The sequence below is a fragment of the Myotis nattereri genome (assembly GCF_964212035.1).
Source record: "Myotis nattereri genome assembly, chromosome: 14".
Lineage (NCBI taxonomy): Eukaryota > Metazoa > Chordata > Mammalia > Chiroptera > Vespertilionidae > Myotis > Myotis nattereri.
In genome coordinates this window covers 59,772,342-59,791,745 of record NC_138089.1, presented here as the reverse complement: position 1 = coordinate 59,791,745, position 19,404 = coordinate 59,772,342, and the positions used below count along the sequence as shown (strand labels likewise).

At 64.7% G+C, this 19,404-nt stretch overlaps 3 protein-coding genes across 5 annotated transcripts; all 3 read right to left on the bottom strand.

Moving 5' to 3' along the window:
- Positions 1-55: 55 nt before the first annotated feature.
- Positions 56-6,739, bottom strand: HYAL3 (hyaluronidase 3). Of its 2 annotated transcripts, XM_081105499.1 has the most exons (5): positions 6,682-6,739; positions 6,232-6,330; positions 1,345-2,253; positions 876-965; positions 56-759 (listed from the first exon to the last, which is right to left on the bottom strand). In XM_081105499.1, exons 3-5 carry the CDS (start codon positions 2,230-2,232, stop codon positions 484-486), a joined length of 1,254 nt encoding a protein of 417 aa, XP_080961625.1. In that variant the 5' UTR covers positions 2,233-2,253; positions 6,232-6,330; positions 6,682-6,739; the 3' UTR covers positions 56-483. The 2 variants fall into 2 exon arrangements, with proteins under 2 accessions (XP_080961625.1, XP_080961624.1); XM_081105498.1 differs by lacking the exons at positions 6,232-6,330; positions 6,682-6,739 and adding an exon at positions 2,801-3,509.
- NAA80 (N-alpha-acetyltransferase 80, NatH catalytic subunit) lies at positions 2,945-7,099 on the bottom strand. 2 transcript variants are annotated; one of them, XM_081105500.1, is made up of 3 exons: positions 6,682-6,739; positions 6,232-6,330; positions 2,945-3,983 (listed from the first exon to the last, which is right to left on the bottom strand). In XM_081105500.1, exons 2-3 carry the CDS (start codon positions 6,312-6,314, stop codon positions 3,119-3,121), a joined length of 948 nt encoding a protein of 315 aa, XP_080961626.1. In that variant the 5' UTR covers positions 6,315-6,330; positions 6,682-6,739; the 3' UTR covers positions 2,945-3,118. The 2 variants fall into 2 exon arrangements, with proteins under 2 accessions (XP_080961626.1, XP_080961627.1); XM_081105501.1 differs by having other exon boundaries at positions 2,946-4,006; positions 6,682-7,099.
- HYAL2 (hyaluronidase 2) lies at positions 6,949-18,510 on the bottom strand. The gene is made up of 9 exons (XM_081105893.1): positions 18,366-18,510; positions 15,364-16,348; positions 14,794-14,883; positions 13,994-14,400; positions 13,000-13,151; positions 11,119-11,298; positions 8,274-9,247; positions 7,866-7,955; positions 6,949-7,708 (listed from the first exon to the last, which is right to left on the bottom strand). The coding sequence occupies exons 2-9, from the start codon at positions 16,297-16,299 to the stop codon at positions 7,391-7,393; spliced, it is 3,147 nt and encodes a 1,048-aa protein (XP_080962019.1). The 5' UTR covers positions 16,300-16,348; positions 18,366-18,510; the 3' UTR covers positions 6,949-7,390.
- Positions 18,511-19,404: the final 894 nt, after the last annotated feature.

The window sequence follows — 19,404 nt, the reverse complement described above, 5'->3', positions numbered from 1 at the left end:
ACACTCGCGCCTCGATGAGCATGGGGCGTGAGACAACATAGAGAACAGCCAAACCTCAGGCAGCAAAGGAAAGAGTGACTTTATGATGAAAGCAAAGTACAGACAGCAGTTTAGCACGTACAGACCTTAGTCAAGATCTTGAGACCCACCTGCCCTTGAACAGGTCCCCTTCCTTGGGCATCTCCATGGACCCAGTGATGTGTAGGAACAGAGCCCTGGGCTGGCACCCTAACCATCTGGAACCTTGTCTCTCTCCCTAGGACAGCTGCCTTTGTAGCAGGGGTCAGGTGATCTCAGAGGGCCTCTGGTTTTAAAACAGTGGAAATTTTTTTCTGGCCCCTTCCACTCCCCAGGGATCCCATGGGGGGTAGGGCGTGTGGATGAGAGGACTGTTAAGCTAAATAGAACAAGAGTGAGACAGAATCCTCAAGGGCTGCGAAATGGCAGCAGGGACAGGAGGGTCACAGCAGGTGACTGCTGGCTTTATGCTGTTTCTTGAGGACCTGGCGTCGGCCTGGGCTCCTGGCAGGTGGGGCCTGCCCATCCCCAGTAACAGTGGCAACTAAAGGGCTCCCAGGCTCCACGGCTGCCATCTGGCTGCAGGTGCAGGAAGGCTTCCAGCTGTCCTGGGTCTCGCTGGGCACAGCGCCCATGGCCATGGCACCGCTGGTGACTGCAGGCTGTGGCCGCCCTGGTCACGTTAATCACATAGGGGCCCAGGGTATCCACCAGGTAGTCATGAAGGTGCCAGCACTTCTCCTGAGGAAAGGGGAGGGACGCATCAGTGTGCCTGCTCCATGGCCCTGGCATGGTCTCTCCCCCAGCCTGGGACCCCCAGCATGGGCTGTGTGGCAGCTGGAGGGGGCAATGATCACCTCGGAGCTGGAGAGGCTCAGGTCCCCCCAGAGCACCACGCCGGCTGCCCCCAGCGCTGCGCTCACACCAATGGTCCGCACGAGGTCATCCTGGAGGCAGAGAGCTGCTTAGCCCGGGCTGAGCTGGCCAAGTCCACCTGGGTCTACCTCCACCTTCCAGAAACTTTCCTGACTCACTGCCACAATTTGATTCCACCTCTAGAGTACGGCCCCTTGGCACTGAGCCCCTGAATGGCTTCTCGGCCCTCCACTCAGAGAATGTCTCCCCTCAGATCAGGGCACCAAAGGCTGGCTGTGCCTTCCCCATGACCTTGACTTCCAGGGCAGAGCCATGCCTGTCAGATGCCCAGGACAGGACCGCCCCCTCAGAACCAGACCCTCCCCTTCCCACCCCCCTGGGCAAGGTCTTCTGCCCAGACCTTCCTAGCACAGGGCCAGGCCTCCCCACTGCACACCAGCTTTCACTCACCTGGGACAGGAACCTGCCAGAGCCCTGGTGCGTGAGGCGGGCATAAGCCAGGACTGGCAGGGGGTGGGGGTGCCCAGAGCGGGCCACACGGAAGGCCTCCTCCAGGCGGTGTCGCACAAATGCCTGGTGGTGAGCGGGCGGCAGCCTGGGCGGGAGGTAGATGCTGGGGAAGAGGGCGCTGGAGGCGGCCCAGAGCCAATGCAGTTGGGTGTTTCGGGCACGGGCGGCTGGGTGGCAGTGGCCTGTGTAATTGGAAGCCATACCGTGCCAGGCATTGCCACAGGCCGGGAAGTGATAGAAGCCCCAGAGCCCCCGGGGCTGCAGGGCCCGGCCCAGCCGCAGGGTGCCCTCCATCAGGGCTCGCGCTGCTTCTTCAAAGGCTACCCGGGCCTTGCGGAGCTGCTCCTGGGGGCCCAGGTGCGGGAATACCTGCTGTGCCCACGCCCACGAGGCCGCCTGGTAGGCTCGGCGACGGCCCCAGTTCCCAGCCCAGAGTGGACACCATTCTTCCCAGTCCAGCACTGCCAGGCCGGCAAAGCCAGGCCTCAGGCTGCGGCGGATCTGGTAAGCAGCGCGTGCCAGGTGACGGTCAAGGAGCACAGCCTGCGGGATGCCCCCATTGTGAGCTGTGCCCCTGGGCCCCACGTAGGGATAGAGGCCGAGCTGGTTCTTGTAGAAGATGGTGATGTTCTGCCCGTGGAAACTCTGCCCACGGTTGGCAGTGATGCCCAGGGCCTCTAGTGGCAGGTGCACACCAAAGCGGGCCCTACAGCGTGCCGAGGGCACGTTCCACAGCACGGAGAAGGGGTGTTCAGGGGCCCCAGCCAGGGGCTGGCCACACCCCAGGCACAGGGCCGCCCCGAGCACCAGGGCCGCGCCCAGCTGCATGGTCTTGCCCCAGGAACGGACCTGCAGGAGAGAGGGTGTGAGCTTAGAGTCCAAGGTCATGCCTTCCACATAGCAGGGGAAGCGGGGAGAGCGTCCCTAGCCCCTCCCCACAGAGGGGAAAGCATGGCCCTCAAGGGGTCCTGGAGGCCTCTCAGAGCAGCCACACCCTGCGCTGGCCTGGGCTGTTCCCCTACTGCTCTCCATCCCTGACCCCCCACCCCCACCCAGAGCTCTCACAAGTCCTTTCCTTCCCTGCGCCCGCCCAGCTTCTTTCCTGCCCCAGAGCCCTCAGCCCCACCTCACCTACTCAGCACTCAGGTCTCTCCCCCCCTTCCCCCCAACCCCCAGGCCTCCTGGGTCTCCAGGTGGCGTGAGGGCACCGGCTCCCCCGGTCCCAGCATGCATCCTGCCACCGTAGGCTGTCTGTCTCCCTATCTCTCTGTCCCCTTGGGTCAAGATCCTATCTGTCGGTCTAGTTCCCCATTGCCTGTGCCCAGCCCAGGGCCTGACACGCAGTAGGTGCTCAGGGAGTGGTGACGAGTGAGTGGATGTGGAAGAGAACAGACACCTTCCTCCTGAGCCTGGCAGAGTGGGAGGGGCAAAGGGCAGGAGTCCCTCCGTCCACGGCAGAGGTGGATGTGGGCTCCGGCAGAGTCCGGGACCTAAGATGAGCCTGGGAGGCGAGGGTGGGGGTCAACAAATCAACTGTCATAGCCACACCCAACAGAAGCCTTTATTCAGCCACACTGACAGCCTGGAGCCCCAGCCAGGGAGCCATGTCCTGGGCCTACCGGCACTCAGCTGCCCCCGGGGCCAGGGGCTGAGGCTGCGACTGTCCTGGGGAGTCCACTGAACCAGAAAGATGGTGCCCTGTCCCAGGTGCCCCTCAGATGTCCTTCTCCATCCAAAATATGGGGTCTCCTCTCAGGTCATGGTACCCTGTCTCCAGCAGGCTTTGTGGGGAGAGCCCGGGTGGAGGGGGCGGTGAGGTGGCCAAGGGCTCAGGCAGGGGAGGGGGTGGCGGCAAAAATGGCCCTTTGGAGGCTTTGGGGGCAGCGTGGACAGCCAGGCTAGGGGCCGTGCAGGGCGGCCGGGGGCATGGGGCCCTGGAGAAGGCACTGAGCAGAGCGGCGGGCAGCCGTCGGCTGGTGAAGACCAGGCCCTGCACCGGCTCCCCCAGCTGGTAGCCCAGGTGGGCATAGAAGTGCAGCTGGTCATGGGTGGTGAGGTGCAGCCGGCGGAAGCCCCGGGCCCGAGCAAAGGCCTCAAGGCCCTCCATGAGGCGGCGGCCAAAGCCACGGCCCCTCAGGGCCCGGGCCACCACCACTGTCTCCACCAGGAGGCTCTGGGGCCGGTCTAGCACCCGCGACAGGCGGGCATGTCCCACCACAATGGGGGGGTGCCCGGGCGTGGGGTGGGGGCTCAGCAGCATCAGGCAGAGGGGGAAGTTGTCGGAGGACTGGCCCAGGGAATGCAGGCGGGAGGCGCGGCTGCGCGGCCACTGCTCGTTGATGAGGTCGGCGCAGGCGTCCAGGAGCTCAGGTCGGCAGTGCACGGGCTCCAGGGTCAGCGCAGCCAGGCCGGAGGCTCGGGTCTCCTCTGGCTGGTGTGGGCGGTCCACGGTCAGCTCAGTCAAGCCAGGAAGGGGGGTCATCTCTGGACGGCATGCAGCACCCGGGGTCAGCGCAGCCGGCCTGGGGCTCCGGGTCCACTCTGGTTGGTGTGCAGGATCCTGGGGCAGCTTGGCCAGCCTGGATCGCAGGGTTAGCGCCAGCTGGCAGGCAGGACCCAGAGTCAGCTCGCCGCCCGCTGGTACTCAGATCAGCTCCACCCAGTGGGGAGGGTCTAGGGGAGGGGTTGCCAGGCTCAGTCAGCTCCGGCTCAGCTAAGTCAGGGTCAGGCTGGGAGCCGGGCTCATATCTCAGGTTGCAGGTGGCTCAGTGCCAGGCTGGGGGTTCAGGCCAAGGTCTCCAGGAAGTGGCCTCTCCTCAGACCACAAGGTGCTCCTGCTGTGGACACCAGCCAGGCTGGGCTGTGCCAGGAGGGAGGATGGGCTGGGGCAGGGACGAGTGGACAGAGTGCCCGGGGAGCCATGTGCCCTAGAGCAGTGGTCGGCAAACTGCGGTTCGCGAGCCACGTGCGGCTCTTTGGCCCCTTGAGTGTGGCTCTTCCACAAAATCCCAACTTCTGCGCATGGGCCACGAAGTTTCAATCGCACTGTGTGTGCGTGCCTGCACGTGGTATTTTGTGGAAGAGCCACACTGGAGGGGCCGAAGATCCGCATGTGGCTCGCGAGCCGCAGTTTGCCGACCCCTGCCCTAGAACAAAGGAGTGGAGGCCTGCACCTTGTTCCCAAGCTCACCTGATAGTGCAGGCGAACTGGAGGGACCTATACCGGGGGGCGGGGGGGCGGGACTCAATGGGATGGGTTCCGGTGTCCTGCCCCGTGCTGGATGGAGGCCGAGGCCTGAGTCCTGGCTGCTCTGGCTGCAGCGCTGTCCTCCCCAGGACAGTTGATCTAGCCCTACAGCATCGCGACTGGCTGGCCATCAGGCAGAACATGCAAAGCAGACGCAATGACCCCCTTGCTTACAGCCACCCAGGGCTCCTTCCGGAGGCAACACGGCTGTCCCCGGGAGCTGCTCCCATCTCCGAATTCCAGGACACACTTTCACACCCCGTGGGCCATGCAGCCACGTAACTGACGGGGGGGGGGGGGGGGCTGCTGTGCCACTCACTCACCCGTCAGGCTCGTTCCCCTCCCTGGATGGGCTTCCTGGCCTGGGACACACAGCCACGGCCCCTCCCCAACACTGCCCCGCCCCGCTCAGGGCGTGCGCGCACACGTGCGTGCACTACAAAGGTATTCCTGTAATAGTTTGGGAGGGCAGACACCTGAAATGGTTCTCCCTGGGCTGAAGTGAAGGTTCTGCAGGACTGGGCCCTTCGGGGGGCTCCAGGAAAAAACCCATTTCCTTGCCCTTTTCCGGCTTCTAGAGGCACCTGTTTTCCTTGGCTCATGGCCCCTTCTCCATCGTTAAAGCCAGAATGGCTCCAGTCCACCTGTGCGTCCACAATCACACCTCCTTCTCTCTCAGGACACTTCGGAGGGTCATGGAGCCAACTGTCCCCTCAGACGGGGCCCCAGCAGGGCCCTGCTCACGGCCACACACACCGGGCTCTTGCGAGCCTGGCTCCCCATCGGCCGGGGTGTCTTCCGTAGCCGCTCTAGATAAGGACCACAGCTTCCTTCCTACATCCATGGGGTCCAACGGCCACCAGGTTGGGGCCCGACCTCCTGCACCCAAACCCCACTGTTGGCCCATTCTGCCCCAAGCCCTGCAGGCAGGGGTCCATGTTGGGGGGATTTCTGGCATATGGTGGGGGTTGAGGGAGGCGCGCTGCTCCCCACTCTTCTACTCACCTTCTCACCAGAGGAGATGTCCTGGCTCCCTTCCCCAGCCCCCCAGGAGCCCCCTGAGCTTGAGGCCAATGTCAGTAACAGCTCGCCCCTCCGCTCACGCCACAGTCCACTCCGAAGGCTACGAGCCCCTCACCTGCAACCAGCCACCTCCGAGCCCCTCACCTGCAACCAGCCACGTCCGCAGCAGCCGCACCCCTTGACCAGGAGGGAGGGAGCCCCAAGATCTGCATCTAGACCAGGAACCCCAGGCTTCCCCGCGGGTTTAACCCCTTCGTACCAACCCACCCCACCGTGGGCGGGGTTCCTGGGTTCTCAGAGACAGGCGGCCCTGTCCCTCCTGTGCCTCGGTTTCCCCCTCCCTCCCAGTGGGCCATGAACCATGGTGTTTTGGGGGTGGGGGCTTCGGGGAAACTTGACAGCGGTTGGGTGTGGCTCCGCATGCTCCGGGAGGGAACCCCAGACGCGGGGAGAGCGAGAGGAGCGACATAGCCACGAGACCTTACGCGCAGAGCGGACAGAAGCGCGGGGGACAAGGGTGACGGGCACGCCGCGCGTGGGGAAGGGGCGGTACTGACATGTTGAAGCTGGGCTCCAGGATGCTCGGCGTCCGGCTCCGCGCAGCTCCAGATCTCGTTGTCTCTGGCTCGGGCTCCTTCATCCGTCCGCGCTGCCCCCTAGCGGCGCGGCGGAGGCACTGTAGCCGTCACGGCCCGCGGCGCCCCACCTGGTCCTGAGTCTCCCGGGGCGGCCAGGCTCCTCCCCCGGGCCCATGCGTCCTAACGCTGACCCGACGCAGGCTCCGCCCCCGCCCCGCCCACTGGCGCTGGGCCCCGCCCCGCTCCCTGCACGTCACTACGCTCAACGCCTGCTCCGCCTCCCCCGCCTCCCGTTGGCCACGCCCACACGGCCCCTCCCCGCACAGGCCACGCCCCGCCCCGGCCAGGCTCTGGGTCCATGCATCACTGCTAAGGACCCGCCCCAGCTCGGCTCCCCCGAGCCCCCGCCGGAGCCCCGCGTGCTACCACCTGGGCCGGGCGCGGGCCCTTCCTCCGGCTGCCTCCGTTTCCGCCTCGCCCTGGCCTCGCCCCCGCGCCGCTCTGTCTCGGCTCCCGCCGGCCTCCTGCCTCCGTCAGGCGTGGAAAGGGCCAGTGGCGCTTCCTCCTGGAAGTTGGGTCCCACCCTGGGAAGTAGCCGCCCTGGGACAGACGTCAGTCGGAGAGGAGCCTTCCTGTGCCCTCTGGGTCCGGAGCGGCACGTTTCAGGCGCTCAATAAGCAGCTCTTCGGAGTGAGAAGCACGTCTGTCTGCTTTATTTACGGGGTTCGGGCTGCTGGCCATCCCCGCGGGCGCAGCCAGGGGCGCCACCCTAAAGCAGACGCCTGGTGGGAATCCCAGCTGCTCCCGTTATGGCGGTGCCACCTGGCACAGTGCGCTCCCTCCGGGCTTGCTCAGCGCCCTCCTAGCGGCGCCTTAGGCTGAAGGAGTTAGGCCCCTCCACATGCTCAGCACAGGGCTGGGTGGTAGGACGGGCTGCCCTGTCTCTGGAGGTGATGTTTGAGACCCCGAGGGGGTCCGCAGACTCCGAGGCAGTATGTGAGCACGGCAGGCAGATGCTCCTGGCTGTACCCCCGAGTGTGGCCGTAACTTGTGTAGCTGGGCCTGCCCTTGGGAAAGCCTGGGCCAGGCCCAGAGCGCACTGTTACACGACTGGGTGGTGCACCTGGGGTGTGGCCAGTTACCACATGCCGGGCTGCTCACACCAGGCTCCCCTCCAGCCCGGGTAGCAGTGACATTTGAACTCCAGCGCCATCCGTTCCCGATCCTCAGGGGAAAGGGCACCTCGTAGGGTCAGGGGTCCACCGCCAGGCGGGAGTTCAATGGCGAAGCTGGTGGTGTTGAGGAGGAGGAGGGCCTCGGGGTGGCTGGGGCGCCGGGCACAGCGGCCATGGCCGGAGCACAGGGCCTCACTGCACAGACGGGCCGCACTGGTCACGTTCAGGACGAAGGGCCCCAGCGTGGTGTCCACGTACTCCTTGATGGCCTGGCATGATTCCTGGGCGGGAGGAGGCGTGTCAGCGACACTGGGCCATGCTGGGCCCACCTAGGGCACCAAGGCCCTCACTGGCCAGCCAGCAGGACTGCAGGGGTAGAAAGGATGGGCCCGGGTCTCCCCAGCCGACCTCGGCCCCCCGCCCCACGCCTGAGCTCACCTTGGTTTTCGTGTTCTCCCAGCTCACCCAGAGCACCACTCCCGCTGCTCCCTGGGCCGCGCTCTCCCCCAGGCTGTGCTCCAGCTCGTCCTGGGGAGAAGGACAGAGTGGCTCTGTGGTCCCCCCCTCCCTCCCCAGGCAGCACTGGAACACCCCTGGATGAGCCCAACAGTTCACATTCCCCGCCTGGGGCAGCCCTGGCCCTGGGGCCAGAGGCCAGCCTGTCCCGCTCTAGCCTGTGTGCCATGCAGGCGGAGACTGTGTCCTGGCACAGACCTTGGCACACAACAGGTGTTCAAAGGATGTGAGAATGAAGGGAGGAAAGTGCCACCAGGCTGTGTGGCATCAGTTGCTGGGCCTAACGCCTGAGGAGGGGCTGAAAGGTGGGCAGGGTCACAGGAGACTCACCAGGGACAGAAAGCGGTCGGTCATGTCATAGAAGATCTGGACGTAGGGCAGCACCGGCAGACTGGGGTTCCCAGCACCCACAGCCACACGGAACGCCTCACCCACTCGGTGCCGCACGTACATCTGTGCCTTCCCTGTGCCCGCCAGCGCCGCGGGAAGGTATATGCTGGGGTAGAGGGCACGGCTCTGGGCCCACAGCCAGCCCAGCTGGTCGTTCTGGGCGCGGACGCCTGGCGGGCACTCGCCTGTGTAGTTGGGGTTTAGGAAGTCGTAGTTGTAGCAGCCAGGGAAGCCGTAGAAGCCCCAGAGGCCGCGGGGCCGCAGGGCCTGGCCCAGCCTGAGGGTGCCCACCATCCAGGCCTGGGCGGCGCTCTGGAACTGGGCCTGGGCTGCTGCCTCCACCCAAGGAGCCGGCCAGTCCGGGTGCCGCCCCTGAACCAGCGCCCGCGAGCGCTGCCGATAAATGTCCTTGGTGTCCCAGTTGAAGGCCCAGCGTGGGCGCCAGGCCTCCCAGTCGATGACCGCCAGCCCCGAGAAGTCAGAGGCAGGCATGGCCGCCAGGACGTCGTGGTACGCGCGGGCCAGGTGGGCGTCCAGGCTGGCATTCTGGGGCAGGCCGCCGAACACGGGCTCCCCGGCTGCCGTGTAGTAGGGGTAGGTGCCCAGCTGCGAGCTGTAGAAGATGGTCATGTCCGGGCCCAGGAAGGTCTGCCCTGGGTTGGCCACCACGTCGAAGACACTGACGTCCACGTCCACGCCGTGCCTCTCCAGGCACCACTGCGTGTTGGCGTTCCAGACGGTGGTGAAGGGCTGGCTGGGCACCACGGGGCCCCTGGAGCCCGCGGCCATGCCGAGCAGGGTCAGGAAGAGGGCGCAGCTGGGACGCAGGTGGGCTGCCAGGGCACAGGGCAGGCCTCGGGAAACCTGGCCAGGGGAGGCAGAGCTGAGAGCGGGCCTTGAACTCTCCCACCCAGCTGGGGAGGCGGGCAAGTCCGTCGCTCAGTCCAGCCCTGCTCTGACCAGGCGACACTGACTGGCAGGGCGCAGGGAAGTCAGGGGGCCAGGGAGAGGGCTGGAGGCACATCTGAGTTCTCTCGGGACAGGCCTTGCCCTGCCTAGGCCCCCCCCCCACTTCCCCAAGGGGCACAGGAGCCAGGACAGCTGTTGAGGAGAGAGCAGAGAGCCAGCCGGCCCCATGCTGACGGACTGGTGGGGCCGGGCCCTTCCTGTCTCTCCCCTCAGGAATCCCCGCCAGCCACGGGGGTGGGGTGGGGTGTGGGGGGGGTGATGCTCAGGGGCCGAGAACAGCCTCCTGCACACCCCCAGTCTGCCCGCTCGTCCCTGCTGACCTCAGGGCTGACGGGCCTCATCCTCATCCTCCAAGCTTCCCGACTTCCCGACTCCGGGGTGTGGGACTCTCTGAGTCTAGGAGGAAGCAGCTGCTGCTGGCAACTCGGAGCTTGTGTAGGGGTCACCCCACCCAGTCTGGGGGCGGGCTGCGGGGTGGGCCCTGGGTTGGAGGGCTGGGCCAGGCCCTCCCGCAGAGCCACCTCACCACCCCCAGCAAAGTGCCCTCAGCAGGGGGTGGGGCCTGGGCCGGAAGTGCCCCCCCACCACCCCAGTCAGCACTAGGGCAGGGCTTTGTGGCTTTATTTGGGCTGGGGTGGGGGTGGGGGTGGGGGTGGAGGCAGTGCAGGGGGCAGGCCTGTGTGGTACTGGCATCTGGGCATCTTGGGGCTGATACCCAGGGAGGTACTTGCCCCCCACATGGCTGCACGAGGACATTTGGGGCCCTGGGCACTTTTGCCTTTGTGGGTGGGCCCCTTCCTAAAAAACATTTTTGTTCTTTTTTTTAAAAAAAATAGTTTTATTGATTTTAGAGAAGAAGGGGGAGCGATAGAAACATCAGTGATGAGAGACAATCATTGATTGGCTGCCTCCTGCACGCCCCCTACTGGGGATCGAGCCCACTACCTGGTCATGGTCCCTGACTGGGAATCCAACCATGACCTCCTGGTTCACAGGTCTATATTCAACCAGAGCCATGCTGGCTGGGCAAAAAAAAATTTTTTTTAATATTTCATTTATTGATTTTAGAGAGAGAGGAAAGGAGAGAGACATCGACGTGTTGTTCTACTTATTTATGCATTCATTGGTTGATTCTTTTATGTGCCCTGGTGGGGGATTGAATAAAAAATTAAAAATATATATATTTTACAAGTATATTGGTATAAAGGCAAACACACTCCAGGCTGAATCCTGAATCCATTCCATATTCATTATTTATATATCTTTCTTCTATTAAAAAATCAAACATTGATGGGCCTCTAAAGGCCTGTGGTCTAGGCCCCTGCCTAGCTTTAGGGACCTGTGTCTGAAAGGCACTGTGTTCATGAAGTCAGGGCTGTGCTGTCACCTTGTCCATTTGCTGGGTCAGCGGCTGTGTCTGAAGCCCCAGCTAGTGGCCGTTGGGGCCTCAGCACAAACCAGCAGAGAGTGTGTGTGTGTGTGTGAGTGTGAGTGTGTGTGTGTGTGTGTGAGTGTGAGTGAGTGTGTGTGTGAGTGTGAGTGTGTGAGTGTGAGTGTGTGTGTGTGTGAGTGTGAGTGTGTGTGAGTGTGTGTGTGTGTGTGAGTGTGTGTGTGAGTGTGAGTGTGTGTGTGTGTGTGAGTGTGTGTGTGCATGCGAGTGTGTGTGTGAGTGTGAGTGTGAGTGTGGGACGCTGGTGTCTTGTGACTGTGAGGCCTGTCGGGTGACCACACGCCTGTTCATTCCTTATGATTCCACTTGTTGGCTGAGTCAGAAACTAGCGATTGACACCTACTGGGTGCGCAGGCCCAGGCTTGCCTGCCAGGGCGGTGGAGGAACAGCAGGTCCCTGGCTCAGGTTCAAGTGCTGCCTGGGTCTGCAGCCTGGTCTGAGCCTGAGCCAGTGGCATGGTGGCCACCAGAGCAGTGGCACAGCTGGCTGCCGCCTGGGCGGGGTCCTCCAGGCTGGCACGGCTGAAGGAGCGGAGGGCCCAGGGTGCTGTGGGCAAGTCAGCGGCAAGCCGAGCACAGGCTCTGCCAGACGCGGTGGCTGCTGAGTGCCAGAGCGACGAGCATCAGGCCCAGGGCAGCCTGGACCCCTCGCGCTGAGGCTCCGTGCTGCCTCCTGCTGCCCCCGGAGAACTAGTGCTGCGCTTGGCACAATCCAGCCAACCAGCAGGCGAGCATTCTGGCTGACTCGGTGCAAGGGAGAAGCTCCCATGAACAGCAGAAAGCAGCGGGTGCCTGCGGCCCTGCCCCACCCCAGGCCCCACCCACAGCTAGCTTCTGCGGGGTGGGTCTGGTCCAAGTGACGTGTGTCTGGGGTCCGAGGAATAGAGTGAGGAAGTAAAATGGAGTCACTATAGTCAAGCTGTTAAATACCACAATCAAGTAGGTTGAGCCGTGAGGGAGGACTGCTTTCTGTCTTACCTGGCCTGCGACCTTAAGGTTTTGAACTTTCCTGTCCTGCATCAAGGCCTAGATCTACCTCAGATCCCTAGACGACCCTCTGCTTACCCCCTGGACTCCCATCCCCAGAGCACCAGACGTGAACTGACCTTGCAGTCCACTGTCCAGGCCACACATCTGATAACCATCTCAGGCCAATCCAGAGGCTCAGGATGCAGAACTGATTCTTCTTAAGAAATGTAATTCTTAAGCTGCTCACAGGTGAGCCAGCTTCCAGGTCCAGACCTGCCTGCTCTCTTCGCTGGGCACACCTCAGGCCTGGTCACCTCACTCCCCACGCCCCCACCTGGCCATCTCCTGGCTGCACTTTCCCCAGGTGTCATCCAGGTCCCCCTGGGGGTGATGGGAGGTGCTCACAGGTCAGTATGGAGGGGTCAGAGTGTGTAAAGGAGGTCACACGGGTGGGGGACCAGAGCTTCGCATGTAGGGAGCTATGTGTATGCAGACATCATAGCTACATAGGTAGGACAGTCCCAGCCCCATGGGAGGGGTCATAGGTGTGCCTGCGTCACCGGGGTTGGGAGGTTGATGTGAGTTGGATTACATCTGTGCGGGGCGGTCAAAGCTGCCCTCTCTCTGCTGGCTCCATCATCTCATGGTCTCATTCACCAACGCCCGAATCTTCTCTCTAGCAGGTCTGTCCCCACCGCCGCCAGGAGCTCCGGGAACCCTTTCACCTCGGGACCCTCCTCCACCAGGGGCTGACACTGCCCTCCCAGGGCGACCACAGCCCCTTCTCTCTGTTCTCTGCCATCACCAGGCGGAGGGACAAGGTTGGCTTGACAGCCTGAGTGGACACTGACTCAGTGGCACTTGCTTTCGCAGGCTCTGCTCCCCTAACCACGACCCCCTGCTTCTCTGGGGAGCGCTCTCCTGGGTCTTCATGTCCAGTGTGCACCTCCCTCTATGCTGCCATCCGCACAGGGACAGGGAGCAGTTTCCATGGTGATTCCCGGCCGCATCCCTTGCAGCTGGCCTGGTGCTGGCAGGTGCGTGTGCTGTTTACGGAGCAAGGAGACGGGCACCACCCTCGGCAGCCAGGCTGTGCGGCTCCGGGTGCCCCTCCTGCCTCTGCCTGATAGAGGCCTGGCCACATCCAGCCCTGTGCTGGCATCTCCGCGGCGTTCAGCTTCCTCCACCTTTGCCCCTGCTCCGTTCCTGGCGCTGAGTCATCGTGACGAGGACAGGGGCACCGGGTGCGGGTGGGGTGGCTGAGGCCCGGGGGACCCACCCAGGGAACTCCCTTTGGGGGCAGGGAGTGGCGCAGGGCAGAGCAGGTCTGACTGCTCCAACGGCTCCTGCTCTCCCGGGGGCAGAACAGGGCTGACCTGGAGGATGTCTCTGCTCCCAGGCCCTGGGTACCCCCCTTGCCCCATCAGGCGACTGCAGTGCGACAGGGACGGGACTTCAGAATCCAGACCCCAATCCCTTCTTGCCTCCTCCGACCATACCCAGTGGAGGACTGTGGCCCAGAGGAGTGAGGGGTGAGGGGTGTGGCTGGAGCCCACTGCCCGGGAGCTGTGGGAATGGAGGGAGAGGTGGTCTGGTTACTTGCCCAGCTGGGGAACATCAAACAGCCACTCCCGTCTCTCCCTGGGTGGGCGGGCGAGGCAGCCGGCACCAGCCCAGCCAGGATGCAGGGCCAGAAGCAGCGAGGCGTCCCTCACAGGAGGCTGGGCTCCACTGCATTCCAGTCAATCCGGAGAAAGCAAGGCTCTGAGCACGGGGGGCGGGGGCACGAGCCCTCCACTCCCAGGGCCCCGTCCCAGCAGGACAGCTGCAGAGGGGGCTGCAGGCCCTGGTCCCAGTGACACATTTACCGACAAGAAGTCCCTAACAGGCATCACAGGGACAGAGCTGGGCGCCAACCTCACGGAAGATTGTACTCACTCACAGGCCCTGGCCCAGGGGCAGGCAATCCAAGCACAGAAGCAGTTGTTTTATATTTAATTTACAAAAGAGACCTCGAAATAATAATAATAAACTACCCAAGAGCAGGGGAGTGGGCCATGCCCCTCTTCCTCTGGCAGGGACAGAAGGGGTCCCCCAAGGGACTGCCCCTCCCCCTTAGAACAGGGGGTGAGAGCGGATGGGGATCCCTCCAGGCATCCCAGGGGCTCTGCCCCCTCTGGGCTCATTTGTCCACCCTGTGCAGGCTCCTACATGCCTGGCAGAGCCCTTGTGGCAGAGGCCAGCTTGCCCGAAGCCAGGTGGGAGATTCCTACAAAGTCCAGGTGAGGGCTAGGGCTGCCGCGGCCAGCAGGCCAGTGAGGTGGGACCCAGCCCAGGCCCCCCTGGTACCCCCGCCTGCCCGCCCACGGTCCCATTGGCATTGCTCGCCACCCCAGCCTAAGTAGCATTGGCATTGAAAGTGCTTCTGCAGGTGGTCGAGGTCGGCCCAGCTGAGCTCCCCCTCTGGCCGCAGCGGGGGCTCACCCGGCGTGTGGCTGGGCACTAGGCGGAAGCTGCTGGCGCTGAGGTGCAGAAAGGTGTTGGTGCTGGGGTCTCGGCGCACGCAGCGCCCGTGGCCGTGGCACTGGGCCCAGCTGCAATAGTGGGCGGCCCAGGACACGTTGACGACATAGGGGATCAGCACCCGCATCAGGTAGTCCTTGAGGTACTGGCACGTCTCCTGGGGGCAGAGGCCAGGAATCAGGTCAGCTGCCTTCGCCCAGACCCAGACGGACACTGTGCCCACGATGTCGTGCCCGCACCTTCTTGAACCAGTGACACATGTATACATGCGGTTGTGCCTGAGCCCTCCCTGTCCCTGTGCCTACTGAGGGGGTAGGGGCAGAGGCTGGAGCCTGCAGGGCAGCAGGGAAGGGTTCAGGACAGCACGTCCCTGTTCCTGGGAGCAGGGGAAGAGGCCTTGTCTTCTCTGTTGGCACCAGGGAGGTCTTGGGTAGGAGACAGACAAGGGGGCCAGACTAGGTTTGCCCACCTTGAGGTTGGCAGCCAAAAGCCTGAACACTCACCCTGCTCCTGCAGAGCCTGCAGGCGGGAAGGCTGGAGGGTCACTTACCATGCTGGTGGTGAAGCCTGCGTCGCCCCAGAGGATGACCCCGGCTGCGCCCAGGGCGGCGCTCTCGCCAATGGTGGAGATGAGATCCATCTGTGGGGACAGTGGGCACTGGGGGCTGAGGCCACAGGGAGGAGGGCACACAGGTGGGCAGGTCCCTCCTGTTCTGACTTGGTGACCTTCCCCCAGCCCAGTCCTCCCCTCTCACTCTCAGACACGGGCCCCATTTCACTCTCTCTTAGGTGTTTAAGCCATTTCCACCCCCTCTTTGGGCCTCCTTTCTGGAGCCTAGGATGCCTCTACCAAGAGAGACCCAACCAGCTGCCCACGCCCACACCCAGGCCCCTGCTCTGTCCTGGGCTTCCTGGCAGGCTTTGGGGTCGATTCTCAGCACGTCTGGGCCTTGACTTTCTTATCTGCAACATGGAGATAACGATGCTACCCTTTCACCAGGTTCGATCTAGAGAGACTGAGGGGAGGGGAGGTAGCCAGTGCAGGGGGGGCAGGAGGCCCTCGGGGACTCAGACTGCAGCGGCTCCCGAGGAGGAGGGCAGGGCCCCGGGAGGTGCGTACCTGGCTAAGGCCCGTGAGACGGCGGCTGTAGGTGGGCCGCGTGAAGACGTAGACTGGGAGCGCGTGGCTGGCGTGGTGGGTGCGAGCGACACGGAGGGCCTCCTGGACGCGAAAGCTGACGAAGTTGCGGCCATGGGCCGTGGAAGCGAGCGCCTCGTCCAGGTAGACAGAGGGGAAGAGGGCCGTGCTCTCGGCCCACAGCCAGGCCAGCTGGTCGTTTCGGGAGACCTCCACGTCGGGGCAGCGGCCGGTGTAGGTCTCCCAGTTCTGCATGTAGTCGTGGTTGTAACAGTCGGGGAAGAGGTAGAAGCCCCAGAGGTGCTGGGGCCGAAATCTCTTGGCGGAGCGCAGCGTCCTCAGCATGAACTCGCGAGCGCCGAACTCGAACTCATACTGCGCCTGCTTGCTGACGCGGTCTGGCGGCCAGTCGGGGTGGCGGCTGGCCACCAACTGGCGCGACAGCTGGCGGTACACGTCCTTGTCCTGCCAGTTGCGCACCCACACGGGCCGCCAGTCCTCCCAGTCGATGACCGCCAGGCCTGCGGGCTCCTGCCTGCGAATGTAGTGCTCCACGCGCTCCTGCAGCATGTCCAGGTGCGCCCGCAGGACGCTGTCATTCTGGGGCACCCCACCGTGCACCGGCTTCCCCTCCGAATCGAAGTAAGGGTACAGGCCTAGCCGCTCCCGGTAGAAGATGGTGATGTTCTGGTCCACGAAGCCCTCGTTAGGGGAGGCCTGCACGTCGAAGGCCTTCTCCTCCAGGTCCAGCGGCACCTTGAGGCGTGGGCCACAGTCCTGCGTGGGCACGTCCCATGCCACCACGAAGGGCCGGCCGGTGAAGATGGGCGTCGCTGTGGGCTTGAGCTCCTTGGCCCGTGCTACCGCCAACGCCAGGGCCAGGGCCAGGATGATGGCGGGGCTCAGGCCTGCCCACATGCTGGGGGCTGCAGGAAGCGGTGTCACCTGCCTGGCACCGGCTCAGGAGCTGAGGAAAGGGTGAGAGAGAGCAAGTGAGCCCAGAGAGCCCGGAGGTGCGGCCGCGAGCCCATCCACCAGCCGAAGCCCACGCTGTCAGACCCTGGGACCCGGCTGTCACAGGTCTGAGACCACAGGCCACCGCGGGGCAAGCACGACCCCGGGCGCTCACGGCAGGCGCTAAGCAGCGGCCTCGGCTGGGAAAGGACCTGTTAGGTCTGTGACCCCTGAGAACTGGGCGAGTCGAGCTATGGACTCGCTGCCGAGGCGCTCAGATGCCCGCCCCCCTCCCCCATCGCTTCGCAGCGCCCAGACCCGAGGCCCACGGCACCCGGTGAAGAGCTCTCGGTCCCGAGAAGCGCTAGCATCGGGGGAGGCCCCGGGGCCCCGGCAGCGGCCCGCGGGCTGGAGCGCACCGCCCGGGCCAGCGGGGCTGTCAGGACTTTGTCTCCAGGCGGTCCCTCTCCCCGGCCCCGCGAGGCCCCGCGGGGACAAAGGGGCAGCGGACCTCCCACGGCGGCGCCCGCGGCCGGCCCTTCCCTCCGCAGCCCCCGGGAACGCGCGCCCCCCGCCAGGCGGGTCGGGTAGAGCCCCCTCCGCCGGGCCTTTGTGCGGGACCCCGCCCCCGCCCCGCACGTGGGGCCCGAGCCCGGCCCGGTGGGGCTGGGGTCCCTGGGCCGCCTCCCTGGGGGTTCGGAGCCCAGCCCGCGGGGAGAGAGCCGCCAGGCTGGCATCGCCCGCCCTCACCTCGCGCCGGGTGCCTCCAGGACCCGCGCCACAGCCACCGCCATCCTGGGCCCGGCCCAGCCCACTCCGGCCGCTCGCCCAGACGCGGCCCGGCTCGGCGCCTCTGCTGGCTCCGCCCCCGGCTCGAGGGCCCTTTAAGAATCCTGCGCGGAGGCGGGCCCGGGGCAGGCCTGGCGGCCGGGGCGGGAAGGCGCGCCCCATGCTCGCGCCGCCAGTGCGGGGTTTTGGACTCTAGCGTCCCCGGATCCTCCTCCAATGAAAGGGGCGACCCATATGGGGCCGTGAGGCCCCTCCGGACGGGGGTTTCTCCTGGAGTCTCAGCGCCCAACGCCAGTCAGGCCGAGACACCCCCCGCAGCCTGTGCGGGTGGTACAGTCCTCCCCGGCCCGCGGCGCGGCCAGCCCCTTAAAGAGACAGTAGCATAAAGGACGGGGATCGGGGAGGCAATAAAGGAGGTGGTATTCCCCCATTCAGCCGCGAGGAGGTGCTGTGGGGCCCTGCGGCCTGGCTTTGGGGGGAGCGGCGGATCTGGCTCTGCACCCGAGTGTCGCCCCGGCCGGGGGGCCCCTTTGTGTGGAAAGGGGGACGGTAACCAGTGCCGATCTCCAGACTCCCAGGACAGTAGACCCCTGTGGATCGGGGCTCCCCTCCCCCGTCCAGGGTCTGAAGGGGAGCCCCGCCCCCTGCTTGCCTGGGGAAGGGAGCCGAGCGACCGCCTCTTAGTCCTTTCTGGGCTGGGCTGAGGCCGTGGTTGTCTTGGCAACATGAGCAGTGGGTCTCAGCTTGGCCGGCGGGTTGAGGGCCTGTAAGGCCAGCGGGCCCTCGGGATAGGGCACCCCCCTTCCAGCGACATGCATCAGGGACGGGCCAGCCCCTTGACCCCCGTCCCCTTCTGCCCAGTCTCGGAGGATGAGGGTGGGGGGCTGTGGGAGCCCCCAAGGCTTCCTTTCAACCCTGAGGAGGCGGCGGCCACCCTTGCAGGAGGTCCTGGTGGGATCGCAGAGAACACTGGCCTTGCCAGAGGGGCGCCCCAGGCCTCCACCCGGTATCCTGAGCCCATCTCCCCGCAAACCCCTTCCGCTGGGCAGCGGGCTTGCAGCTGGACTGGAGCAAGACCCCCTGGCCTCTTGCTAGATCCGCTCCCCGTGCCGTGCTCAGCTCCCGGAAGGGCCGGGGTCGCACCAGCCCACTCCGGCCGCTCGCAAGCCGGGGCGAGGGAGGGAACAGAGCTGAGAGCGCACCGATGCGGGGTGCAGACCAGCCGCCTGCGCGGGGCTCACCTGTATGGGAGTCCTCGGCTCCGTAGGTTAGAGCCTCTCCAGTCCAGCCACTCGCGCCAGCTGCTGCCCCGTGGGCAGCCCGCCGGCGACTTGATAAACCCCATCCCCTCCTACTCCTCCCGCCTCCCACCCCAGCCCTCTCTCCTCACTTCCTGCTGCCCCTTAGAGGAAAGGGCCAGGAATGGCGGGGGAGGGGCCGCTTTGACCTTGTTTCCCTCGGGTCTGCCCTGCTGGCCGACTATCCTCCCCACCCTTCCCCCCTGGGTCCTGCCCAGGCCACCTGGGCCAAGCGACAGGAAGGCTGTGGGATCCCATCAGGTGCCAGCCTCCCCCAGGCCGGAAGCTTCCTTAACACTGAACGCTCTTCTCCCCAACTTTCCGGAGGTTGAGACCATCCTAAGATCCAGTAGAGTGCAAGGGTCCTGGTGTTGGGGGTTTGGGGAGTCAGACTATTTGGGGGATGCTTGGCTGGTTCCCCTAAGCAGGTGGTGAAGGGAAGGGGGTGTCTGGGAAGGATTGGGAGAAATTCCAGGAGCTGAGTCAATCTTTTCCACTGAGAGCGGAAGCATCCTCAGTTTGACGAACAGACAATATGCTGATGCGTGACTGTGACGGGTGGTGGGGGCAAGGGCTGGGAGCGGCCTGCAGCGTGTTCTGCTGGAGGACACTCCTGGGTGACATCCTCACTCCTCCTTGCAACCTGTGGGAAGTAGGTGCCCATGTGTGGCTGGCCCCAGGAGGGCCCCAGCGAGGTGTGGACAAATGTACACCCCCTTAGATCACTTGGAACGAACCCCTTCCCCCAGCCTTTACCCTGCTGGCCCACTTCCCTGACGCCCAGGCCTCCTTCCTAACAGAGGCTGTGAAATTGGACGTCTGGGGGAAGTGGGCACATACCCTGGAGTCTGCCCCTGAGGACCAAGGAGCCCAAGACGTGGCATGGGAGGGTGGCGTCCCTATACCACCATGCTGGCTCCACAGGACACTGGCTTTGAAAGCTTCAAGGGTGGAGGCCCTGGGGAAACAAAGACCAGGCCAG